The sequence below is a fragment of the Micropterus dolomieu genome, linkage group LG18 (genome assembly GCF_021292245.1).
Source record: "Micropterus dolomieu isolate WLL.071019.BEF.003 ecotype Adirondacks linkage group LG18, ASM2129224v1, whole genome shotgun sequence".
NCBI lineage: Eukaryota > Metazoa > Chordata > Actinopteri > Centrarchiformes > Centrarchidae > Micropterus > Micropterus dolomieu.
Window position 1 is genome coordinate 31,200,761 of NC_060167.1, and position 27,061 is coordinate 31,227,821.

The 27,061-nt window shown below is 42.8% G+C and overlaps 2 protein-coding genes across 6 annotated transcripts in view; both read left to right on the forward strand.

Annotated features, from left to right (window-relative positions):
- phf20a (PHD finger protein 20, a) overlaps window positions 1–14,773 on the forward strand; it is a 15,440-nt gene extending 667 nt beyond the window's left edge. For 2 of the 4 annotated variants that reach the window (XM_046076380.1, XM_046076381.1), the window contains exons 2-17: window positions 1,898–2,004; window positions 2,754–2,925; window positions 3,911–3,995; window positions 4,314–4,390; window positions 4,545–5,142; window positions 5,254–5,304; window positions 5,408–5,677; window positions 5,920–6,114; window positions 6,285–6,380; window positions 7,005–7,160; window positions 7,568–7,749; window positions 7,889–7,988; window positions 8,977–9,172; window positions 9,329–9,770; window positions 11,738–11,918; window positions 13,422–14,773. In XM_046076380.1, the coding sequence (XP_045932336.1) occupies window positions 1,922–2,004; window positions 2,754–2,925; window positions 3,911–3,995; window positions 4,314–4,390; window positions 4,545–5,142; window positions 5,254–5,304; window positions 5,408–5,677; window positions 5,920–6,114; window positions 6,285–6,380; window positions 7,005–7,160; window positions 7,568–7,749; window positions 7,889–7,988; window positions 8,977–9,172; window positions 9,329–9,770; window positions 11,738–11,918; window positions 13,422–13,564 (3,027 nt within the window). In that variant the 5' untranslated portion in view covers window positions 1,898–1,921 and the 3' untranslated portion in view covers window positions 13,565–14,773. Of the gene's footprint in view, window positions 1–427; window positions 947–1,897; window positions 2,005–2,753; window positions 2,926–3,910; window positions 3,996–4,313; window positions 4,391–4,544; window positions 5,143–5,253; window positions 5,305–5,407; window positions 5,678–5,919; window positions 6,115–6,284; window positions 6,381–7,004; window positions 7,161–7,567; window positions 7,750–7,888; window positions 7,989–8,976; window positions 9,173–9,328; window positions 9,771–11,737; window positions 11,919–13,421 lie in introns of those variants that run through there. The other 2 variants (XM_046076379.1, XM_046076383.1) reach the window with 2 other exon arrangements.
- A 1,005-nt stretch (window positions 14,774–15,778) lies between these two features.
- Window positions 15,779–27,061, forward strand: part of ndrg3a (ndrg family member 3a) — a 32,700-nt gene continuing 21,417 nt past the window's right edge. The window contains exon 1 of one of the 2 annotated variants that reach the window (XM_046075507.1): window positions 15,779–15,935. The gene's annotated coding sequence lies outside the window, so the exon portion shown is untranslated. The remainder of the gene's footprint in view (window positions 15,936–27,061) is intronic. The other variant, XM_046075508.1, reaches the window with a different exon arrangement.

Sequence of the window (27,061 nt, forward strand, 5' to 3'; positions counted from 1 at the left end):
TGTCGGCTTTTTGAGTTCAAAACAAACGTGACGAAGTAGGTAATAAAATGTAATGTTTGTACATTTCGTTGTCGTAGTTGTGTAATTACCTGTGTGTTCCTTGTTCCTCGTATGCTTTTTCACTAGGTGCTTTTAAGGGGCGCCGTGGTTTGTCAGTTGTGGAAGTTTAATGATTTGCATTATCACGCCGCTCGCTCACAGCAGGAGAAGTACACGAAGTAGGCCTAGCGCGAGGCCCCGACGAGCTCTTTGAGTGACAGCTGCACAGCCAATCAGATGCCAGTATCCCGCAGTCACAGAGTCTTTCGGCCAGTTATATTTCACTAAAGCGGTGACGTAACAACGGTTTCTGGTTATAAAAGAGCGGACAACAAAGTGCAAACAACATTAGTGGAAGTGTTAAACAACGGGATACCTGGAAGAACATGGGGAAACGTCTATTTTTTTTTTTTCTTTCTGAACTCAGTGTGAACTTGAAGGGCGTGGAGTGCTGTTAATTCCGATTACTACAGTAAAATATCAACACGAGATGAAATTAAATGTTGCAGGATATTTTTTTCTTGCAACACCACATTTAAACTGAAATCCGTAACCCTTTTCCTGACTCATGTTTGTGGCATCACCAGCTCCGGATCTGTGTCGCTGTCGTCAGTCTGTGCTCTCTGTGCAGGACATGAAACACCCAATTTAATTTTAAAATGTTGCATTTTACTGAACACGATATTGATCGCTCTTTAGTATCGTGCTAGGTATCCGCCTGCAACAGACGGGCAATCAAAAGGGCCTTTCCCATTGTCTCCTATTGTGTCTATGCGTGAGGTCGGCTGACCAGAAAACACGTGGGCCGAGCAGTGTGAAGATATCCGGTTTGTAGATTGCGCTGAAAGCCACAAACTGCAGGCTGTCTCCGCTATGGCGAACCGATTCTGCTATAACCTGGACAAAAGTAAGACGTTTTTATAACGTTATATGTAATGTAAATGATTTAGCGCTTGATAAATGGCGGCGACATCTCAGCCTGTCCTGTGTTCTGTGTGCCAGATAAAGGAGGCGCTGTTATCGGGAGGGAATTTATGTTTTCTATGGTAGACACAAAGATTATGCTTCTCTACCAAACACTTAAAGGTCAGGGGCTGAAAATGAACAGTAGGCTGCGTGTCTGTATTTGATGAGACCGCATTGACAAGGACTGCTGTTTAAATCAGGCGAGTTTTAGCTTGGTGCATGATTGCATAATTGCCTGCCCACTGTAACGTTACCGGTGTGCGCTTACAGTAGGAGGTGAAAGCTATGAACAAGTCATCTTAGTCATTCATGCACCTCCTCTCGTTTTCCCTTCTTGGTAGGGAATACAATAATACTGAAATTAAATATTGCTCATGATATTGATCCTCACGGGGGACATGTGTGCTCTCTAGACATCCCTGTTCTCTCAACTAGTGATCACTGAACATCTGGTATTAGTTACACATTTCACCACCATTCCAGGGGCATGGCTCACCGTAATATGTCAGTTTTCCCTTGCTTTACACCGTGTTGCGCTATAATACAACATGTCTAATCTGCAGCTTGTGTATGTCCTTTGCCAGTCTGGACTGCATTATTGTTCTGCTGGCTATAGTGGGAGTGGCTTACTTGGTTTTAACACCAACATTGCTCCTGCTGTGCAGAGCTGTGATTTGCCACAGTCTTCTGGTAAAATAATTATTAGTGATGTCCTGAGAGAGACGAGGCTGACTGCAAGATTGTCTGTGAAATCCTTGATAATCACATGTTTTTCACGTATTTTGTTCTTTGCTAGACACAATGTACTCAAGGTCATACGGGTGTAGTCTTGATTGGTATGTTTATCGGTGTGTTTATCGGTGTGTGTGTGTGTGTGTGTGTGTGTGTACAGGAAGGGAGCCTTGATGTGGGCAGTATGAGTAAGACGCCCCCTAACAGAAGAGGCATAACATTTGAGGTGGGAGCTCAGCTTGAGGCCAGAGACAGCCTCAAAAACTGGTGAGTCATGGCCTCGCTCATTCCTCTCCATCCCTGTAGCTGTTCTCTTCCCTCACTCTCTCTCATAGATTGTCATTCTCCTTTCTGGGGCCTGGGTTTGCTATTCTGTATGTTTATCAAACATTAAAAGAGAGAGGAAAACCTCTCAGAGCTGTCATTTCTCCTTTGCCTCTCAGCAAGAGCTGGTGTGTGCTCTCAAGCAACATTTGATCTGGAGTGATAATGAAGGACAGTAAAAAGAATCTGACCGTCATTTTAATTGTTACGATATACTTAAAGATAGATATAGATTAAAAAAATTAACCTGACAAATAAAGTCACCTCCTTAAATGTTGGGAATTAAAGTGTTACTGGAGGTTGTAACTTTAATGTAGTAATGAATTTGTAAATGATAAAAGTAATCACACTGGCAACCTGTCCAGGATGTACCCCGTCTTGCGACCGATGTCAGCTGGGATTGGCCCCAGCCCCCCGCGACCCTGTATGCAGGATAAGCGGTTGACGATGGATGAATGGATGGAAAAGTAATCACATTACAGTAGCATGTTAATACCCTAGCCCCCAGCACACTGGCCTCTTAAGTTAAGCAGTGCCTCATGATTCATTGTGTTTCTTTATGTTTGACTTTTTCTAGTTTTCTGGTCATTTCCACTGATTTGCCTCCCTCATTATATGTTTGGGATAAAGGATAAGGAATTTCAACATCTCCCTCCCCAGTCACGCATTATTACTTTCTTTTTATCATTTAGGTATGCTGCCAACATAGAGAAGATTGACTACGAAGGTGAAAAAGTACTCATCCATTACCGCCAGTGGAGCCACCGTTACGACGAGTGGTTTGACTGGACAAGTCCCTACCTGAGACCAGTAGAGAGAGTTCAGCTGAGGCGGCAGGGCCTGCAGGACGACGCTCCAGTGCCTGTAAGCTAACAACGCCGTTCATGCTTGCTTTGAGCTGTGTTGGATAGAGAAATTAGAAGTTTTGCTCCATGTCCGGGGTTATGTTGTGTTCATCTTGCCTTTGTTCCACACTGTATTTCTTTTTAATAAAGGTCAGGGTTTCTCTTGGTTCAAAATGAGGCGGAGGTAGTACCATCCTGATCACATGCACACATGTGCATGTGGGCCGCGCCTTCAACTGGGTGACTTGTGTGTTCATTTACAATTAAAAAGCAGCAGGTTGTTTCAAATCAATTCAAATCTAACATAAGCTATTGTTTTCATTTATAGTTCTCTCTGTGGCTGATGTGAATTCCTGGATAGGAAATATTCATCTGCAATTCTCTGTAGTGGGTAGAGTTGGGCCGATAGACGATGCCATCGTCCATGGCTGGATGGCTAACAGATAGTTGATAGTTGAGCAGGCATCGTAATTGTAAACCTCGGGGAAAAAAAATCAAAATTTTTCACATAATACTGCCTTGTGAAAGTAGGTTTTAATCACCACGAACATTATTTTTGTCATAAATTTTAATTCTCTTCTCCCTACTCTCAGACACACACGAGGCCTACACCTCAGTTAAACACACCGGCTTGCCCCGCTTCTCTCTGTCTCCCCCCTTGCCCGTCTACTCCACTTTCTCCATCAGCAGTATGTTTTATAAAGTTGTCTAAAAGACACAGAACTCGTCTTTTGTCTGTATTTTTCATTGTGATGCAGCCTGTCAAACAACCAAAACCAATATCTGCACACTCTGTGTTCACTGCTGCATCACCTGGTCAGTGCTTGGATATTTTACAAGTGACATCATTTTAGACACTTGCAGCAGAACCAAATTTGATGGCCGCCATGTAATTCTCTATGCAGGAAAAATCCTGCTTAGAATTCTGTTAGCGTTTAACAGCTTCACCTCCTATCAGGTGCCTACAGTATGTCCTAGATCAAATGTCTCTGTCCTTCCTCCAGGGCTTTCATGTGAATGACAAGGTCCTGGCCAGCTGGTCTGACTGCCGTTTCTACCCCGCTAAGGTCATTTCAGTCAATAAAGATGGTGGGTATCAATAACCTCAGTTGTTAAACATTTTCTATTTTGTACAGGTTTTGAGTAGACTCTTTTGTCTAAAAGTGTCACTTCTGTTTTCTAAAAGGAAACTGTGGTATGGTGATCAAAAATAGCTAAATGACTTTTACTCTCACTGGCACAGCAAAGAGAAACTGATAGATCTGATGCACGGGGTATATCTTGTGCCATTAACAAAAAGTACGTTGAAGAAGTTGAAGTTTAGCTACTTCAAAACTAGTTTGCAATCGGCTTCATGACTAGCAGCTGGCACTGATGTAAAACATGGTTCTCCTTTATTCCCCTCAGCATCCTACATTGTGAAGTTCTATGATGGCGTTATCCAGACAGTGAAGGGAATACACGTGAAGCCTTTTATTAAAGAGGTAAATGTAATTAGTCAGCATAAATATCCATAGTCAATCTTGTGTACATATTTGACGCTGTCTCTATGTATTCTTTGTCCTCCATCGATCATGTTTTGAGCGCCATTTTCTGCTCTTCTTTCACAATCTTCCTCTCTGTCCTGCTGACAAATAGAGAGGTGGTGTTGGTGGAGGGAAGTCTCGGTCCACTGAAAGGAACATGGTTAGGAGGGTCCCGAACCGCAGAGACAGGAGGCCTCAGGAGAACGGCGGCCCTAAGAACAAGCGAGCCAGACGCAGCACCTCCGACCAGGAGGAGGACAGTAACAGTGAGGACGAGGAGCGGGAAGAAGGGATGGTAAACGAGAAGAACAAGAAAACAAACGGTGAGGTGGAGGCCGCACCCTCTATCAAACAGGAAGAGGAAATATCTGAGCAAGCAGACCAAAACAAGCCCAGGGATGTGGAAAAGGGGACCGGACTCACAAATGGGGTGAAGGTGGAAGAAGACGATGAGCAAAACGAAGAAAGAAGTCACTTAAATGGAGAGGTAAAGAAGGAGGAGGTGGACTCAGAACGCAGTGGAACAAAGCCATACACAGAGTTGCCCAAGCCATACACAGAGCTGCCCACTCAGACATCGGCACCGACGGAGCAGGTGTCTGTCACTATGACAACCACAGAATCCAATGGAGATGTAGAGCAGAAGCCAAACGTCCAATCAGAAAGCTCTCAGCCTGTGGCAGACGTGCCGCCTCCCCAGCCTGTGAAACGTATGTATTAATTGCGTAAATTGGCAGACTTGTCAAAGTGAAATATCACATGGAATCGGGGCTAATTTTCAAGACGTGAATAAATGAATGTCTTTGTTTTATGTCTGATAGCGGTAAGGAAGCAGGGTTTCCACAACCCCAACAGATTCAGCAGAGAACCATGTGAGTTCAAGTACTCCCTAACATATCAGACAAATACACTCATTGTTTGCATTCTTTGATGTACTTTGTACTATACACGCGTGACTTATGTTCCTTGTTTTAGTGTACCGAGTTATCAAGAACCAACCGCCCCCCGTCTTGTCCATCAACCTCGACCACAATCCGTTTAAGTGCAGCGCTCCTGGCTGTACAAAGTCATTCCGAAAGGCCAAGCTGCTGCACTACCATATGAAATATTATCATGGCGAGGAGCAGCCTCTGGAGGGAGAGGGCAGCCCCACCAGGAGCGTCCAGACCAGGGCCTCTGAGAAACAGGTTACTACCACCGGTTTGGACGGCCCAAAAAGAAGGCGCACCATCTCTGCCTCTATGCGTAAGTTCCTCTGTAGATTCATCTCTGTCAGGCAGAAAAAGAGTCTTATTGGAAGCTGGATAAACTACTGTTTATACAATGCATATATGCAACAACAAAATCAAGAACGCTGAACCATAACATGCTTTATTACTAATCATACATTTCCAAAACAGGGCTGAATTGTAAATATTGCACATCCAGCCTTGCTTAAATATCAGGGCTTCCGGCTTACATTTGCCCTTTTCTGTGATTTTTCTCAGACTCTGTTGGAGCTGCTGCAGCTCCCCGTGGTGAGGTGAAGACTGCAGGCAGACGCACATCAGCCCCGCCTGTAGTCAACACCCAGGGCCTTCAGCAGAGGACACTGCTGAGGGAGAAGAGTAAAGAGAACCAGCTGGACAGGAATGGATGCCAACAACAGGACAAGGACTCAGACAAGAGTGGCTTTGACATTGGTCAGTATCATGCAGTACAAATGTGTTGTTCATTAAGTAGGAAAGTGACAGAGTCCTGCTCGTCACTGCTAGTTCTCCTTCTTACAGTACATTTTAGCTTCTAGAATAGTTATCTGCCGTGTTATCTGTGCACAGACGATGCTTAACTCTTACCACTTAACGGTCCCCAGGGTCAGTAAAAGACAAACTGAAAGAGAAACCGAAACAGAAGGACTTCCTCCGCATTAAACTAAAGAAGAAGAAGAAGAAAAAGAAGGCCAAGTCTGGTAAGAAGGGGTCGCTGGCGCACCGGGCCTCCTCACATATCTGCTGCTCTGCATGTGCACTCACAGTGACATCGTGGAAACGCCTAGCCTGCACAGCATAAAGTTCACTCCTACATTCACTCCTCCTGGTGTGGTGGCTGAGCCTTTGTGTGTGGGAGAAGTGTCTCATCTGCCGCTGATCTGTCACCATTATGCCTATCAAAAAGCTCAAACTCATTTCTTTTGCATCATAGCTTGCATTTCCTCTCGTACATGACATCTCTGACAGTACTGGTGTATTAAAGCCAGATGATATTGTACCTCTGATTTTGACTAATCCAAAACACAAATCCAATTCTGTTCTCTCTATTCCTTGTTGGCATTCACATGTATGTACAGTATGTTTGGCATGAACACAGGAGTATGGTGTCCCTTCCTCACTGGTTATTTCTTACTATTAAAAGTCCTAAAACACGGGCCAGTAAGGATTTTATCAACTTGATTGTCCCTGACTGTTCCTAAGTCTATTATTTGTCCATGTTTGTTGTGCCAGTTTGTCTCCTCCTGATGGACGTTTGTTTAGCATTTTCAAAGTTGACATTTTGTTCTACGTCTGCTCCCCCCCCCCATTCCCTGTATTAACAGACTACACAGGTAGTGAGGAGAATATTGACATCTCAGTATTGGGTCTTGAGTCCAAATTGAATTTGCAACTCAAATCCCCCCCCTCACACAATCACAAGCCTGAGGCCTACTCCAGCAGGCCCGGATTCAGCTACTCAGAGCAGATATATGTGGATGGTGGGTATCTCTGATGGTGTGTGCGTGTGTATTAGTTTGTGTGTGAGACCGTACATTGCTTCCTCTTCCCTCCATTCTTCAGTTCCCTCTGGATTCAATCCATCTTGCTGTTGTTTTAGTTTGAAGTGCATCACACCTAGTATTTGTGTCCAAATGTTGTTGCTCATAACACATAATGACGAGAATTAAATGGGCTGCTGTCACAGGTAAAATCTTTTCTTTTTTATAGCTTGGTTGATTGAATCCTGAGCTGTTCTTTGCTGCTACGGCTTGCTTTATCATGTAATCTGCAAATATTAATTTAAAAGTTGCAAAAAAACGTTGTTGTTGTTAAAGAATATTAAATGAGCTACAGTTGTGTTATTCCCACAAAAAACAAGTTTAGTTTTTGGCCCATGTTACTGTAGATGAGGATAGCATCAGTGACTGGTCCACTGACAGCTGTGGATGGAGCGACGAGGACTTTGGGGTGGATTTGGACGTCACCACTCCTCCCCTGAGTGTGGACTCCGGCGCTGTGGACACAAGTGACCAAGAGATCGTGCGATGTATCTGTGAGGTGGAGGAAGAAAATGACTTCATGATTCAGGTGAGTTGGTTGTTTTTTTGTCACCACTTAAAGCTAGTCTGTTTTTAAGTCATTGCAAGCTCTTCTTCTTATTTATTTATTTATTTTTTAATAAATCTCCAAGTTGCATTTACATAAAACATACTTGCCCTTCCCTCAGTGTGAAGATTGTTTGTGCTGGCAACACGGCACCTGCATGGGCCTGCTGGAAGACAATGTTCCAGACAGATACACCTGCTACATCTGCAGAGACCCACCAGGTGAGTGTGTAATTTAACTATAAATTACACACTGTCATCATGTAGATTTGTTAACATCAAAGCACTTATGTTAGCATTGCAGACTCTTTAATTTGGCGAAGTATTATCTGCCATCTAGTGGACAATTAGAAAAATGACACTAGGTAAAATAAACAGTAAATTGTGATTTTATGTAAAAGTCTATTTTTAAATAACCATTAGACAGTAAATTATGTAATTACAGTGCTGTATGTTTTATATTGTGATTCTAAAGGTTACTTCCTATGTAAAAGAATTACCTGGTTTGCACAGTTTTGCCCCAGATTCTGTGTTTCCAATAATCAAAACGTTGTCCTGTTTCCTACTAAAGGAGAACAGTGTTTACCACATGAAAAAGTAAACTGGGTCCCAGTGTGGCAAGCACAGCACAGAATATACTTCCAGTTACAGGTAGTGATGAGAACGAATAGAAGAGCCATTGATTATTCTTCAGTTAAACCCCAAAGTTGAGCCCCTCAATATCAAAACAGTGAAACCACAAAATGTTTGTGCTGCATATTTACTTTTGCCTTATTGATTTAAATAAAAAGGGAGCTGTAAGGATTGTCCCCTGGCCTGAACGACTCAGGCCATTGTTTTTCAGCAAATGAGATAGTCCTTAGGGCCTTGCAAGTGTGTGGAAATAAATAACGTAATAATTGTACAGAAGCTGTTTTTAGCTACAGAAAACTGTTTTAAGAAACAGAGCTACATCTCTACCAAGGTGGAGGATGCATGATCAGAGCAAGTGACACACACTGCTTATAAAGCAAAGAATTGAATTGAAGCTGTTTCCTGCTGTCAAAAAGTGTCAGACCCCAATTAACCAACGACAACAGCAAGCACACTTAGCTCTTAAAGAGAGACTTTTGATCACCTAGCTGCACTAACAAAACCTTTTTTGTAAAGAATTCCTGAACAACTCATTGCATTTGATAAAATTTTATTGCAATTTGTTCATCATTCCCAGGTCAGCGGCAGAGTCTGCGCTACTGGTATGATCGTGAATGGTTGAGCAACGGTCACATGTACGGCCTCTCCTTCCTGGAAGAGAACTACTCTCACCAAAACGCCAAAAAGATCACCACCACCCACCAGCTGCTGGGAGATGTGCACCACGTGGTAGAGGTCCTTAACGGACTGCAGCTCAAGATGAGCGTTCTACAGTGAGTACAGAGAAATTGCATGCAGAGACTTGAGAGTTTTCCTGATGATGTCAAATTAAATGTGGATCATGACAGAGATTGGCTATTGTCGTCCAGGGTGATTTTAATAAACCAACACAGCTGTGTTTTAATTAGATTTTCTCTTTTTCTCTTCAGGAGCAATACTCATCCTGACTTGCAGCTGTGGCGGCAGCCTTGGAAGCATTTGGAGAGGTCACGGACCGGTTCAGTCTCGTGTCGTGGCAGTGATGCAACTCCATCTCCCGTCACTCCCGATGAGGACATGAGCCGAGGTGAGATTTTAATGTCCAATGCTCTGGAGAAGCTGAGCCGGGCAGCTACAGCTGCCACCTCCTCCTCGTCCTGCTCTTCCTCCCCCTTCCCGTCCTTCCAGGACTCATACATTACCAGTGAACATTGCTACCAGAAACCTCGGGCTTATTACCCGGCGGTGGAACAGAGGCTGGTGGTGGAGACCCGACAGGGCTCAGAGCTGGAGGACAGCATGAGAAGCACAGAGGAACTGTTGGAACGGGAGCAGCGCTACGGAAGCCTGCTGGAGACAGACAAGCCCAAATCAACAGGAACCATTAACAAGGTTAGCTTGTTGCTATTCCATAGCAGATAAGGATGTTTAAAATGCAGCCCGAGTTGTCACTGTGGAGTAGTGAAATGAGCATAACCAGTCACACCAGTCCAGAAATATTTTTCCCTTCTGTAAAATGACATTTGAAAGTGGACTGTGTGTTTTTCAAAATGAACACAGGAATTTTCAGGATAATGATCAGTACGTACTCATAAGTTCTACATAGAGAAAATATGATTTCTTCATAAAGTTGACCTGTCCGTTTGCTCACTCAAGTAGCACAAAATGTCTCCACTATCCGTGACCTCAGTATCATTTGCTATGGAGAAGATGATTTTCAGAATGCAGGCTGTACTGCATCAGCTGCAGAATTGATCTTGAATTAAACAAGATTCTGAGTGAAATGATCAAAGTGTTACAAAGCTCAACTTCCTAACTCCCCCCTGCTGTTTTCTTTGCTGTTTTTTTTTTTTTAGCCATATTTTCCCTTGGAGTCATTAATGACTTCCCCCCCCCCAAACTTTGTGTATACAGTCTTGATTATAGAGTGGACACCAGAACATTTTAAATGTTTAAGTTGTCATGGCGACATTACTTCTAAGTTGCTCAAGAGATTTTGGGATTTGGCTCTTTGTCTGACCATTATCCTGTAACGATCTCCTTTTTTTTAAGGTAGATTTATTTATCATTTTACAACACAGGGTTGTATAACAAGATGAAGTTGTAGCTCCCTTTATTTTGCTCACAAAAACAGAAACAAAACTTTAATAAATAGGGGCGAATTAATGGGTGAATAAATAAGTAATAGACATAAAGCTATTTTAAATGGTGGAGTGCTGATGGTGAATGGTTCTCCATTCACCATCAGTCTTACAGCCTGGGGGAAGAAGCTGCTCTGAAGATTGGTTGTATGACAGCAGATACTTCTGTATCTCTTGCCAGACAGCAGCAGGGTGAACAGGCTGTGGCTGGGTGGGTACTGTCTTTTAGTTTCCTTTGGGCTCTGCGTACTTCACAACACCGATATCACTGCTGCTCGGTAGATGGGTACCAATGATCTGCTGAGCAGTTGTAATCACCTGCTACAGAGCCCTCCTGTCCTGGGCCGTGCACATCCATGCCAGTTTGTGATGTTTCCAGTAGGGCTGAAACAACTCAGCGATTTAATTTGATTAATTACATTACTAAAAAGCACCGACAAGGTAACCGCAACTTTAGCATTTAACTGAAATCATGATTGATTGTTGAGTTGAAGGCTAGCCAAAGTAAGCCGCAATCCTCAGCTGAAAATGTGCACACGGGCATTTGTTGTTCTCCACCTGGTTGGGCCGTGACTTTGGGTTTTAACGTCACAGTCAGGAGTTAACTGGGTGTCTGGGATTCTGAACTTTAGTATAACTTGTACTCAGGTGATGTTTGTGTTGGTAAAGCAGTTGTGTGGTTGTTGGTCTGATGTTTGCTGTAAGCAACACTATGAATTTCCAAAAGGACTAATAAATATCTATCAACTGATCCCGTTACCGGGTCGGCCGCCACCAAGCAAAAGTGTTGATACATCGATTAAATAAACTGTAGAAGCTTTGAGTACTGAAATCGTTAGCTGAAGCCCTAGTTTTCAGTCAGGATGCTTTCTGTTTCTCCCCTGTAAATGTTAACCAGAACGCTGCACAGGAATTTGGCCATCTTAATCTCCTCCAGAAATGCAGCCATTTCTGAGCTTTCTTTACCACCGTGGCGATGTGAGATGACCATGTCAGGTTCTCTGTGATGCTGATTCCCAGGAACCTGAAATTGTTCACCTGCTCCACCTTAGCTCCACTGATGTAGACAGGAGTGCGTGTCTTTGCCTTTTGGTTGTTTATCTCTTGTGTGCATGAATACTGTGTGAATTGATTTGGCAGAAAACTTTTTTGTAGAATGAGGTCTAAACCTGGCTGTAATGAAAATCTTGTCTGATGATTTCACCTGAATGTCTTTAGGCTTCAATTGGTGGCTCTTGGTCCCAGGCTGAAACGAGGGAAGAGAGTGGAAGAGATCCTGGGGAGGCCGCAGATAACAGCAGGCAGCATCAACAGAGGCAGATCAACCTGCTGGATCACATAGATGCAGTCCAGGACGAGGTATCACACAGGATGGACTTCATTGAGAGGGAGCTGGACGGTAAGACCTGCGGTGGCCTTTACCTACTAGCAACTAAATTTCGTCTCATCGGAAACTTTCAAAGGTTTTTGCTCAAAATGATCATAAGATTAGATTTTGAAAACGGTGAAGATGACACCTGCTTCTATCAATAGACCATCAGTTTTTAAAGTTAGCTTAGCCAACTGTTTCATGTTAAGATTAACTGTAACATGATTTGAAATATATTTATCCAACGAAGTCAGTTCTGAAATGTTTGACCAGTTGAGCTCACACAACATTAACTTGTAGGTATGGCTAATAGTCTATTACTAGCACATCCACTACATCTGTGGCTGACTTCTTAGAAAAGGGAACAAACAGTCTGAACCGCTTTGAATGTTTCTGTCACTGGTTTGTGAGAAGGCAATTAAGCTAGCTGCATTTAAATTTGGAGTGTACACACATTCAAGCCTTTATGGTAAATCCACTAGCGACTTTATCCTGTCAGTTTCTGTCTTTACAGAGACAAGTGTTGCAGTATGAGTGTCGTACTTGGAGAGGCTATGAAGTCTTCATGTTACGCGATACGAGAACCACATACAACATGATATATCAAATTATTTTCACAGAAAGTATAAAACATATTACATGTGTCAATTAAAAGTAAATGGACACATGTAATTAACTTTACCGGAGCCTCTCGGGCCTCTGATCCACCCACAATAGTCTCTCCAAATCCTTTGGGAAACGCAGAGTAAAAAGCCCATTTTGACTATTTACTTTATGCAACGGTAAAAAAAAAAAATTGGCGAAAAAATGAGAAAAATCTTATTCAGTTATTCATAATATTCGGTTTTGGCTTTGGCCAAGAATTTTCATTTTGGTGCATCCCTACTTTGGTGTGTTTCCTACCATTACTATGGTGGCAGTGAAACACAGCTGCAAAGTGAAAGTTATTATTCCTACACTAGACCTGAGAATTGCAAGTATAAAGGGCTTTAACGAGGTTTGTCATTCCTGATTAAGAAACATGCAGAGAGCTGGGTCAAGCACAAAGCTTCTATGTGCAAGTTAAGTGTTACTCTGTGTTGAGCAGTGAATGTAAACTAGAGCTGTAATGATTTATCGTTTTCAGTCATTTTTCAAGCAAAACATGGGCTGGCTCAAGTTAAATGTAAGGAAATGCTACTTTTCTTTGTCATTTATGATATTAAATGAAGAGTCTTTGGGTCTTAGACTGTTGGTTGGACAATAAGCTATTTGACGACAAGGCAGATATCACTTTGGGAAATTGTGATGAGCATTTTTTGATGTTTTATAGATCACTAGTTGCAGCCTTAATGTAAATACATTTGCTTTTGATCATTCATGAAATTATGCAATAGCCCAGAGATGAAACTGTTGGGCATCATACCTGGGTTGGCCTGATCCAGCATACTGAAACACTCCCAGGCAGTGTGTGTGCTTGAGAACAGGACAGTCTGTGGGGTAAAAGAAACCCATCACTATGTGCTCACCTCTTCTTCTGCTCATCCTCCTCAGTGCTGGAGAGCTGGCTGGACTACACCGGAGAGCTGGAGCCCCCTGAACCCCTGGCCCGTCTGCCTCAGCTCAAACACCGCATGAAACGGTTGCTGACACAGCTGGGCAAGGTGCAGCAGATCGCCCTGTACAGCTCCGCATGAGGGCGCCAGAGAACAGCAGCAGCCTCAGTCCCCACACAGCATGCAGGAACTGTGCAGCCGAGGGAGATCGCTGCTCTCTGGCTGCAAATACAACAATACTAATGCAAGTGCAAGACTCAGATTGTTCAGCACGTTGTCTATGACCTGACATCTGCTGCTGTTTTTTCCTTTTATAAGGTTGTGTGTGGTGGAATCCGATGCTCCTGCCAGCCAGTGTCATATATGAATATTTATATGAACATTAATGGAAAGTCAGCATCTCAAATCAGGATTAAACACAAGAAGTAACCTCGTAAATGCAGGAAAAAATCCTTAGGACCAGGTTCCCATGCAACTCCAAACCTTATGAATGCCTTTCGTCTGAGCTTTTGCTTAAGGTTGCCCTGTCTCTCTCAGTACACAGTGCTTTACATGCAGAAGCTTTATATTCGAAATTGCAATTGAGTTCCTGAACCTACACAGCCTCTTTGCTATCGTTTTTCGAACAATGTTTTCAAATGGTAATTGTTTTTACCTGTCATGCCATACTGCATTAAAACTCTTTGCTGTAAGTGTGGACAGAAAGTAACTTGAAGACATCCAGTATGTAACGGCACTGTACAAGCAGTATCTACAAATGATTTGTTTTGTTTCTGACCTACTCAAGGGTTTATTTTATACTACACTGTGAAGTTATTTTTGTCTGGAATTAAAGGCTTCTTATTTTCAGTTTTAGAGACGTAAGAGGTGTGATTTCTGTTTTGTCTTTTGTTGTGTCTTCAACTGTAATCTTTTACTGACAGTCCTCTCATCAGTGTACCAGTTTTATCAGTTTAATCTTTGTTTGTCAGTTACCGTATCCCTTACTTCAATTTGCTCTTTGCATTGTTGTTGCTGTAGCACTTGACCTATGATTCACAGAAAACTGTAATGTGGACTTGTCTTTTCTTAACCTAGCATCTTGTGCTTTGTCAGTGACAGATCCTACTTAAGACGACCTGTACATTTCTTTTCTTTTTTCCAGTTTAATTTCACCTGTTTATTTGCAGTATTTTTGGTTGTTTGTAAATATGTTATTCAAAAATGTGCTCCTCTTTATTGAAAACATTCTCCAAGTTCAGATATTGTATGCTTCTGTACTGTAAGTGTCTGGCTTAGATGCAGGGAAATGTCAAAAACAATGCAAACAGATTTGCTGGTACATAAATAAACTCTCATTGTTATTAATCACTAAGGACACATTCTTGGCTGTTCTCTCATTGTGTTTCTTACATGCTTGGTATTTGAAGAAGGGTGGTCCTCCTCATCCCCATGTTCTCATCCTATTTACCCAGCTGCCAGTAACACTACCAGTGAAGTCAAAGGTTGCATCATTCGCAGTTCAGGGAGAGTTTGATGTAACCTGTTTTCCTCACAGCCGATTTGTGCTCTTACACAATCAGATTGAGGCTCTAGTTTTTTTCCAGAGCTATAGAGCCTATGAGCAAGGCATTTGGCGTCCAACTCTACAGAGGAGCTGCTCATGACATGAAAGCAGCACTGGTGGCAGTGGGCAGCTGCAGTTTGGGGAGCTGTATGAACAAGAGGGACTTTTCTGGGGGGGGGGGGGGCACGTCAAAAAACGACATTGCGTGCGTACTTTGATGTGTTTAGATGTGTTTTTTATTGCATAGCTGATTTGTGCGGTTACATAATCGGATTGAAAATTGATGGGAATTCTAATCGGTTAATCTCCAAATTTGGAGACAGCATCATGTGATGACAGAGCAAGGCAAAATGATACTATAATGCCCACGAAGAACTTACAGTGTCAAGCCATCATGTTGATCTCTTAGTTTCGAGGGCGCTGGACTTTTACCAAAAAATGGACTATGTTAAAAAGACAGAAATTCCCTTTATACAAAAATCACTAAATAAATGCTATTACCTCACCTCTCTATCATCACAAGTGGGCGTTTACTCACAGTCATGCGCCGTTGTACCCACTGAAGCAGCTTTGGCTCACAGCTAAAATAAAGTTGGAAACGGTAACCAGCATAAAACGTGGCGTTTGTTTGCGGGTGCAGTTAAAATACATTTTCCGTGTGAGACCTACGCATTTTGTTTCTCCGTGCCTCGGAGTCCCGTCTTTGTGAGCAGAGTGAGACTTCCTGCTCCCTCCTCCTGTCTGTGGTGCGTCCCGCCTCCTCCCATTGGCTCGTGCGCGGTGTCTTCGACGCAGCGTGTAGATCCGCCCACAGTCACATCGAAATACTAGTTGAGGCAGAGGAAGCGGCAGCGCAGCAACGTTACTGTATACTTAAACATTCACATTACTGTTGATATTCAACAATATAAGGTTACTCGGAGAGGAATTGGCTGGAACCCGCCGGACACTTATTTTACCGATAAGGTAAGTCTTGACATCCGTGTTTCCGCATTAGCTTTTATCCCATTTAACGTTTCCATTACAGATGTGCCCGATGCCTCAGGAGATTATCTCCGCTCGCTCTGGATTTCCCAACCTGTTCACGCCGCTGTCTTATATTGCTCATCTTTTGTTAAGAGGAATGGTGGCAGTCGTTAGAACAACAACGAAACCTTGTAGTACTATAACACACGTTAAAACACCAACGCTTGTACTTCAGTGAGCGCGAGCGAAGCGGTCAGTTAAAAAGAACTGCAGCTCAATTGAATTGAGTTCATTGCCGCTCCTCTCAACAGGGATGCGACACAACGGCGTCTTTTCATACCGTATCTTTATTTAGTCAGTGCAGTGCGTATTGGTAGTTGCGTGTTTTCTGTTACTTTATTAACTGCCCAATAATAACTTAGGTTTTAGCTATTTATTATAAAATGAGGCCTGTCACGATGCGTTACATCGTAAATGACCGAGCTAAAACAACTAAAGAAATGTTAGCTGAAACATTACAGCTTGATGAATTTAATACAGTGACACAGTAATAACTTAAACTTAAAGTTAATTAACTGAAATCCCTGTAAGAATACATGTAAGAAGGAATACCTGTGTGTGCGTGTAACGTTATATATATATATATATATATATATATATATATATATATATATATATATATATATATATATATATATATATAGTGATACCAGTTTTAGGTTATAAACTCATTGTTGAGTGTAATAAAATAAAAGTTGTACATAAAGGTTTATTTAGAGGAATAGTGATATGATTTTATAAAGGATTTCGTTTTGTCTTGGACTTTGAACAGGACGCTAGCTACAAAGGCCCAAAGCAATGTGTGGCATGCCGTCGTGCCACACGCTGTCACTGTATATTAATCTTTATTCCGCACATTTTCCAAACACTGTCCCGGTCTTGTCTTGGCAGATCCGTCATTATCAATCACATCAATCACAACGACGTAGCTGCAGGTGTTACCAACATTCTGGCACCACGTGATGGATGACAATGTCACTGGTGGCCATGTGAAGGTCACACAGGTGGGATAGTGTAACAGGCTGGGCATCAGGTGTTTTCCCCTTACTAAAGATAATCTTCTCATCTTAGGATATATTTTAAAAGGACAGTGTTCTACCTTTTCCCAGTAAAACTGTTAGCAACAATGAGGATATTAAAGTAATTGTAGTTATAGGATATGTAAAAATACGATGAAGTACAAGGTCGTTAAAACCACAATATACACTGTCTGTATATTGAAGCCTTAATTCTGGTAATTAATAGTTTACATTTTAGAATGTTAGAGTTTCATGGTGGTGGGGTTAAATTCAGGTGTTCTATCTCCCTCAAATGCCCTCACCAGTGTCACATGGTCAGTAAGGCTCGAATGGAGCTTACAGTACAAACAACAACCGGGCTTGTGTTGTCACTCACAACATTGTCCTTAAAGACTGGAAAAGCCAATAGATAACAAACCATAAATAGAAAGATTCTTTCTGTACGCTGATCTGTAAACCGCTCTTTTGTTTGAAGTTTATTGTCATATCATTGGGAGCAGTCCGCTCCTGGTTGATGATTACAGTGAAAGCCCAGTGCCTAACTGAGGGGAGTGTCGAAAGTTGTTTATTGAGCCACACGTTGCCCTTGAGATCTTGAAATCTCCAGGAAATGTGTTCATCTGGTCTCTCTAGGCTGCTTTGAATCATTTACAATAGGTTTGTGTGCTTTATTCCAATGCTTTGTTTTAAAGCTGTTAGCTTTTATTCATATCGAGTCCACCTTCCAAGAGTGCTCAGAGAAATGAAAACAAATGTACCTGAGCATTCAGAGTGAAAACAAAGGCAGTGTAGTGCATGAATACGGTACTTTATATTGTATTAATACCCTAAGTGAATAATATCAAGTCATTTTAAGACGTCAGCATCGAAAAATGACACTATTAAGGTGCATTTCAGCATGGATTACAACATACACATAATTTATTACAGAGATTACTGAGTACATAAAAGTGAGAAATGCTCTAGTGTGGAAGAGGATTTCTTGCAGGAATGCCAGGGATGAACGTCAGGGAATAGTGAGGCTCACTGGAGAGACGGATACAGTAATTAAGCCACTGTGCTGACAGTCAGTCTGCCTTGTATTCACTCTCACCTCAGCATTACTGTGGCTCTTGGTTTTCCCTGCAGGCCAAAAAATAACCCGCGCAAGACATTTACAAGGAACTTTTCTCATAATTGTAAATGCCTCAGATGTTAACAGCACATCTCTCCGTGCCATGTTTTGCTATTGCTTTTCAGTCATCTTGTACCAAGACAGGATTTTTGAAAAAGATCATTGCCACCAGAATAATGTCCACACCATATTGTGTGTCTGTTTGTCAGTCTGACCCTATCTCCTGGAGCTCTGGTGCTGCTGCTGTGTTTTTGTAACTGAACCGCACCTGTAATTTAAGCTGTACCAGGCCCTAGAGTTACAGCGCAAGCTCTGCACAGCAGCTTCAGGCTTTCAGACCAAAAAAAAAAAGCTGATGCATACACACCTCCATTCCAGGTTAGCTTCTTAAATTTCCCTTGACCCCAGCCAAACAGCATATGCAAACAGCTATCCATGCTCCTCCAGTCTATACTGCAGGGACAGAATACACTTAAAGCAAACAAATGAATGACCAAACACCAGAGACGGTCACTAGCAGGCTCGTGTGAGTGAGCAGCAGTGTCCACACTTTCTTTCAGACGTCGTTATCTGCTGTATCACACCCCTGCTGGAGGTAAGACTCCGCCTGTCTCCATTTTCTTTATCAGTATTAGCAATAAAATCAGCAGGTGGCAATGAAGAGAGGCAGAGCACAGGTGGTAAGCTTGTTGATCCAAAGTGTTGGACACATGCCAAACTGGACCTCTGGAAGCCCTGGACTGTCCTTCACTGTTCAATTAGGAGCATATATTTTAAGCACCTCCCCTTATACGCCTGCAAATAATGTTTGCGGTAACATTATCACCCTGACTTTCCTCTTGTCTTTTAGTTTCTCTAAACATTGTCTTCTATAGATCTTGCTTGTTCCTTTAAGTAAGAGAAAATATTTCCACTCTGCAAAGAAAGAGCTCTCCACTGAGACTCAGTTTGCCATAGTAGATACATTTCTCACAGGTGTGCACGTGGATTTCATGGAAGTACCACGCAGCTCTATTTACAGTGTCGCAAAACATTTCATGCCCAAGTATTTCATACTTGCATTAATGGTCTAGAGAACACCCAGGACAATGAAGTACTTCAGTGGTTATTGTGACCGAGCAAATGGCAGATACAGTGCCCGGGTGGTTTGAAGATCCTCCCCCTCAGGCTGTGCTCCTGCAAAGAACAAAGATGATACATAAAGTCCCAGTCATCGAACGCTGGGGAGACTGGGGCCATGGTGAGTGTGTGTGTGTGTGCCCTTTGGCTACATGTTACACACTGTTGATACATACAAGGAAGAGAAAGGCTTTTTTATGACCCATTTGATGCCTTCATTGAATGTCGAGAACAACTTCTTGAGCATCCCGAGAGCCATGTGGAAGCTGACTGGTGAAGCGTTCCACGCTGCATTGTTTGTCGTGATGAGAGGAGAATGACTTTATGAAAATGATGGTGAAAAAGGTCATTCGATTTCGGCACCACCAGCTGAACTGAGGGTGGCTCAGGCGCCTCCTCCGTGGTTGCCAAGGACACCGCCAACCACTGCGGGGAGCGTTTGTGAGGGAAGGCGCCGGCGTAGCCACCTCTGTGTTTCTATGGGAGATTGAGTTGTCAGTAATCAGTCATTGTGACAGCCAAGCTGACCACACAGATAACTCTATTAGCCGAGGCTGTGTTCCTGTGAGGCAACAGGCTTCTTAGCGCTGATTCATACACTGAAACACACAGAGATATGTTCTGACTCAAAGGCAGGCAGAGGTCCTTACTATCTCTGGACAGAAAAGCTCTCAGGTCTCTGTGCTGTGTTAATATTTTATGGAAGCAGTTTCCAATGTTTCCATCCAGCTTGTTGAACTGATTCTGCGGGTGTGTGTGAGCTTGTGAGAGCTTCTGTGTGTGTGTGTGTGTGTGTGTGTGTGTGTTAGTGGCTGGGCTACACAGATGGGCTCGTTGCTGCCTCCGCAGCTGCCCTTCGGCCAGTCTGACCGCCGTCTGCAGATCCTGCTGAGCCTCCAGTAGGACTCCGCTGTTCTGCTCATATCAGCCAGCCAAGACAGAGGACACACACACGTACACATAGCATCCCTCTCACACTTGGTCTTTCTCTATGCTCTCTGCTTAAGTGAGCATGGCAGACGAAATCCCCACAGACTGAGCGGCAGCTAGCCTAGCGTGGCAGAGTAGGGGCAGGTACCCTGTTAGCAGCACTGAGTGCAGGGCAGATAGGCCTGGCCATTCAGTATTATTTATAGCCAGATACCAGGAGGGACTCGTTCAGCTGGGCTCACACCTCTCTCTGACCTATCACAGGAGATTTATCAAGACTCTTTTGCCTCTTAGTAGTGATGTGATATATATATATATTTCTTCCTTTTACCTCCCTCCATACCTTCCTTTGTGTGAGACCTGTCTATGCTAACGCGTATTGATTTATTGATGATGTGTGTCATGTAGCTACAGCTATCTAAATGGCTGCCGTTCTCTTATTAGGCTATGTATCATCGTTTGCAAGCATAAGCTGTAGCAGTGCCTTCCCTGCAAGGCACATTATGTGGAGTCAAAAGGAAAGCTGATAATAAAATAAAATAAACATAATTTGTGTGTGTGTGGCAAGCACAGCGTGAATGTATTGTATATTGCCACTGGCTCATTTCTGATATCTGATTACTTACAGATGTGACAGTTAAGGGCCTGTCACACCTACACAGGTGTTTTCACTTTGGCTAATTAGACCTCTGCTCAGGTTGAAGTTGGGGTGGAGCTATGTGGGGAGTTACCTGAGGTCTCCGTGTGCTATAAAAATGGTTACAGTGTTAGTTATCCTACCGAATAGGAGAATATTACATTAATTTAACCTCCATAAAACAAGAGCCCGAGGTCCTCAACCAACAGGATGGTCCAGTAGATGTCAATCAAGCAAGATCCATAAATACCCATAATGTCCAGAGAACAAGTCCAATCGGGCAAAATAAGGGAGAACACCTGTGTCGTAGTCATTCTCAGCTCAGTTATATGGTATTCAGACACACTGCAAAAGAGTACATTTAGGAAATTGAGAGATTATGGATGTCATTACATTTAATTTAATTGTCCAGTTTATAGTTCTATACAAGGGAAGGAGGGGTTGGGTGGCTAGAGGACACGAGCACTTCTAACAGTCAAAACACATTGAACTAAACTTACTCACTTGGTGTGGGGACCACTCCTTAAAGCATGCCATGAAGACCAAAATAAATGGAACATCGGAGGGCTGCCCTCGCTCACATACTCAAGGCCTTACATATCACACACATTCAAAATTCAGAACTGCTACATACACGTCATTGTTGGATACAGGCCTAATGGAAAAACTAAGTTCCCAGTTTACTGGTCCGAAACATCCCTTCACCGGTGGAAAATATTGCTGTTGGTCTTAGGGTGTGTATTAGTGGAGTAAATTTAGTTTTAGTTTAGTTATAATTTTGGGAAACCATGTGGTTATCCTCTGAGACTGTGTGCTGTGCCTTTTCACGTAAGAAGTGAAGCATGATGCCCATAGATATGTGGTTTTAAATCAGTACAGCCAGATGCTGCTCTTTAATCTCAGAAGACCATTAGCAGATAAAGTGGCCGCTCAAGGAAAATTGTAATTCTTTAAAAGCCCTCAGAGAGTAATGAGAGGGGTCTTGCACTCAGTGGCCATTTAGATGTGTATGAGTGTGCACAGTATGTTATACTTTGGGTGGATGTATACTGTGTTTTTACTTGTCTGAGACTGTGTGTGTCTGTGTGCAGGCAGGTCAGTGCAGTGGCTGCTGCGTGCCAATGATTTTTTTTTACTGATGAACCAGGATTTTCCTCACAGACCCACACAGAAAAATTCAAGTGATGGATTTCCTTTGAAAAAAAAGATTCATTTTAGTTGATACAGGTTTTAAAGAGACAAAGACGTGTGCGCTATGAATACATATCACGACCCAGAAGACAAGGTCATTAATCTCCTCCCACGCACAAATGCTGTTGGGTGGCTGTGTGTGCGTGTGTTTCACAGCAGCACTCGCAATATTGTCCCTGAGTGTGTAATATCCCATGTCCCATCCAAGTACAACCTCTACAACAATTTTATCACTTGCATTTTGAATTATGGTTGGCTCAGGATATTAACGTGTTAGTGACTGAGTGAGTCGGCTTTTCTAAAGAGGCGATGAGTCAATTATAGTAATGCAGTATTTAGCATTTATTAGACCTTTTTAATCCTGGAAGGATCAAAGAAGGAGGTCGGTATTCGAGGAGGAAGATTTGTTTCTCATATTAACTCTTTAAAGTCTTAAAATAGCTCCTCTGGCAGAATGAGTTGCTTATTAAACATTCCCTTTTTGTCTGCAACCAATGAGACATTATTTTTACTTTGTATTTTATTCAGTGGTCATCTGGATGTATCTGTGTGTACACACCAATTATATCAACTTACAGGATCATGCCTCAAAGCTACTTAAACTTTCAGTTTAGTTTTAAAACCAGATTTGGGCACCACCTTGATGGAAACACGACAGAAAAAACACAACAGAGAGGCGTCTCATCATGGTTTTTGTAATAGTGTCAGAAAAAAAAGAGAATGGAATAAGGCTCCATCATTCTCATATAAGCTGTAAGGAGGATGATGGAGCCTCGGGAGAGCAAGCTGTCATTTAATTAAGTAGATGTGAAGCATGGGGAGCTATGCGCGTGAGTGTGTGTGCATGTGAATGTGCGCTGGTCTCCTGGCTCATTCATCAGCGCGTGTTTGCTGACAGTATCAGCAGGGTGCTGTTCTGTGCTTGGTCAGCTTTTCCATCATGGAAAACAAAAGGAGCGAACTCCAAATCAGTCCCTCCCTTGCCTTCAGAGTAGAATGAAACTGAATAAAATTTAACTAGTCTTTCTATCACCCAGGTTGTTATTTATCTGAGAATCGGGTAGGGGGTGAAACGCCAAACAAATGGATTTTCCTCTTCTAATTCTCTTACCAAATGGCCGGGGTTAGAGCAATAATCTGGAACTGAGCCTTGTCACAGTCCATTAGCTTTACTCCCACAGGATTGGCGCTTCCACAGACTGGGAACAGTAAACACAGGCTGGTTACGAAAAGTTGGAGGGGAAAGACATTTGTAGTGATGTTCCCCTGGACAGAGAAGTCTCCCAGTCTAAGAGCAAGGCGTCACCACGCTGGTGACTGTGCAGGGATAAGTTGTTTCCGCTTGTTTGTAGCCCTGACAGCAAAACACTGTTGCACATAAAGAAGGGCGGACATTGAAGTTAGGCTGTTGGCAGGAGGGAAGTATCTCTGGAATTTGTGCTGGCCTATTTTCTGTTGTGATGTGAAGCCGAGTGAAGTGCTCATTGAAGGCTGAGGCTGCAGTTGAGGACAGACGTGCTTGTTTTCCTCTGTAATAGGAACTGTCATTAGCATAATTTGGCTCCAAGAGAAAGCAGACAGGCAGCTGACACTACTTCCTCTGTATGGAAATGAATAGGTAATTGTCAAAAGCTGTGTCCCAAATCAAGTGCTGGATCTTCTGATGGATGCAGCGCATTAAAGTGTGCCCGTCGGGGGCTTTGAAGTCTCAACATGCTCCTTTCTTCTTAGGGTCTAACAGTGACATGTTCAGTCTAGAAATACAGACTTTGGAGGACCCAGCCCAGGAATTGGGACACACCAACAATGCTCCGTCTGAACCTTCACCACGTCATGCAGAGGCTGGGCAGCTAGAGTCATAATGTGGTGTCAGTGTGGCTGTGATGTCGAGGAGGTATAAAGCATCACTGCTGTTTTTTCTATGTGTGAATCTGTAGTTAAGTTATTGTTTTGTCTCCTTGGGAAAACTAGGCTACCACATAATTTCATAATTCGTGGTCGTATTCCTTTACTGTAAGTCAACAGAATGTACATGGTTTTGTCTACTTTTAAAAATATCAAATTGCTACTTTTTCAAAAGTGGTGGAAACTGTTTGAACTACCACAGAACCAAAACATTCATCTGAATGTATGCAACGTTTTGACTGCTTTCAAGCAAGAACACCTTTTGCATACCACAGAAAACATCCATCAAGGGGTATTTGAGATTAAAGTAAATAGAATAAATAAACCATAATGTTTTTGAATTAATAAATTGGTAATCTATGCGATGGGTTAAAACACTAAAACACATATTTACTATGATTGTAGAGGCTCTCTTTACTCTGTAACTGAGACATTTTGATTGGATTATAAAGGGTTATCAGGCTGCTCCTCCTGGTTGACAGTAGAGATCAAACAGTATGAAAATCCATATGATCCATATCATCATGGTTATCAGTATTATCGTGATGTTGTTAAAATGTGCTGAAAATGTTCAAAAAGTACTGATACACTGAAACCATTTCACAAAGATTTATATTGAAAAAAACAGAAATATAATTTTCAGCACTTTGTACTTTTTGTTTACAAAGTAAATGCAAAGATTACGGTTGGGTATCAAGAACTGGTTCCACGTAAGGAACCGGTGTTAATGTCCAAGAACTGTGTATTCATTAAGACACGTGCATTTCTATTCTGCTTATCGTTTCCATAACTTTTCTATTTTAGTCGCGTTTTCCAATTGAACTGCAGTGAGCATTTTACAGTCCATAAAGGTTGCACTTATCTGCCAGGACCTGCTGTGGACCTAACGTCGCGTCATTTGTTACGCAGTACGTCAACAAAGCATGCGAGAATAGAGTATTTCTGTTTACATTCCTGGACCATGGCGGACCGCAGCAAACACTCAAGTTTGGCTTAGCTTCACTAAAAAACATAACAACACAGCAAAATGCAACACTTGCAGTAAGGATATTTGGAATGAAGCAGCTTCAACATGATGAAACATTTACTTCAACACGGCGTGAATCTGAAGGAACACACCGTGTTCAGTGTGTCGCGCTTTCCGAGCTACAATGACGCCCCCAAATACAGCTACAGCATTTCTCCTGTTAGAACACTTTTATAAACAATTGACAATTGAATGATTTTAAATGAACAAAATATGCTGGTTAGGTGATTAAACTACATAACATGTTATCATGTGCAGTGGGCGAATAGAGTCCTCAGACACAGGATGCATACAGCAGCCGAACAGCGTGTAGTGTTTTTACAAGAGTAGGTAATACTAAGTTTACAAGCATTTAACAAGTTAGACAGACAGTTAGACATCCCCTACATTACTTATCCTACATTTGCTATAAAGTAGTGGGTGGTGGTCATGAAGATTCAAGTGTCGCCCCGTTTCACATTGTTTCCCTCAGCGCTCTTATAAAATACGACCACATTTCAGACTTAGTCCTCTGAAGAATAGGCTGTCACTACCGTCCGCCATGTTTTCATTGACCCAAAACAAACCCATGTTGCATGCTGCACCTGCGCGTCTGGGATACTGTTGCTGACTACAGTTAACGCCGAACAGTATTGAAAGAGTAATACCAACCGTTGCGAATTTTACCGTAGTTTATCATTTTATCCGTAGTTGACAGCTCCAATAAAGTCTGTTGAAGTTGGAGCCAATGCACTAGAAGAGACACATTTGAATTTTTCTACATCAAAATCAAGCTTAAGCCCTTGAATGTCACACTTATGTGGCAGATTGAGTTTAACAAAAGGCTGTCACACAACTGTCCACCACAAACCCCTCCCCACCATCTTTGTTGTAAAAGTCTCCTCGCTGCAGATGGTGACAACGTGTGGACAATTAAGGATTTTTGCTTTATATCGCCATGGCAATACGCCTGGTGGCTGACCCAGAGGTAGGTTAATATGAGGTCACCATGGTAATATTCACTTTGGTCATCCTAAAGCCAAAGAGGTCGGAGTCGAAGCACGGCTATGACGTGAATAATGATGGCAACGAGTAAATCTGAAGTCACGGTTGCCGTGGTGACGACGAGGAAAGAGGCCTAATTGAAGGGGCTAAAGAGAGGGGTCAGCGTCACAGCTGGGCTTTCTGTCGTCCATCATGCAGCCTGCCTTGACTTCCTGACCGCCCAAGGTGAGATGGAGATGGATAGACAAAGACAGGGAGAGAGTGCACAAAGTGGAGGATGAGGAGGACGTGTGAGGGAGGGAGGAAGAGCAGAGGATGTGTTTGTCGATCACTCAGCGCCGTCTGCTGACATGGCAGCTACAGCTTTTTGTTGGCAAAGATATTTACAATAGGTGTTTTGGCACACGCCTGCGTCCACTCATGCATTCATTCTGGCGCCTGCGCCTCAGTGTTAAGGTAAAGGCATGTCCTCTCTCTCCTTTAGAGATGAGAGGATATGTGTGAGGTAGACAGCTGTGCTTGCCAACAGAAAAAAGAAGAGAGGGAGGAATGCTAAATAAGCTTATCCATTTATTAAACTGACAGATTTCAACATGTCTTTGCTGTTTTTTAATTAAGTAAATGTGACAGAATTGAAAACCTCCCAGGCTCCTAGAGGCAGCGCTGTCACTAGGCTATAGAGAAGGCTGACCATTGCTGCGTGGAAAGGGCCTCATGTGGTTTTCCTCTGGCACGATTTGTTTCAGCTGTCGTTTGTTCACTCAGCGCAGCCCCTTGTCTCTTGCTGCGTGGCATGATATTTAGCGCTGAGATGAGGCCCTGCTGGTGACTACATGCTGTGCAGGGAAGTGGACTTGAAGAACAGATGAAGGAAATCATGTGTGAGAGAACCAGCATGTAATTTGTGTGTTACTCATCTGCAAGCGGAAGAGCTGAGTAAAACAAGATTCTGGCATTGTGAGAGTGATCTGGCACAACAGACACTCCTGCCGTCGAGGCTCGAGGGACTTGTTCTACATCATCAGCTCTCCCAAACCTTCCCCCATCCTCATCCACATTAATGGCATGGTGGGAATATGTCACAAAGCCCGAAAGCTGCTCAGATTGCAAATTTAATTTCCCTCCTGTCATCTGGGACAG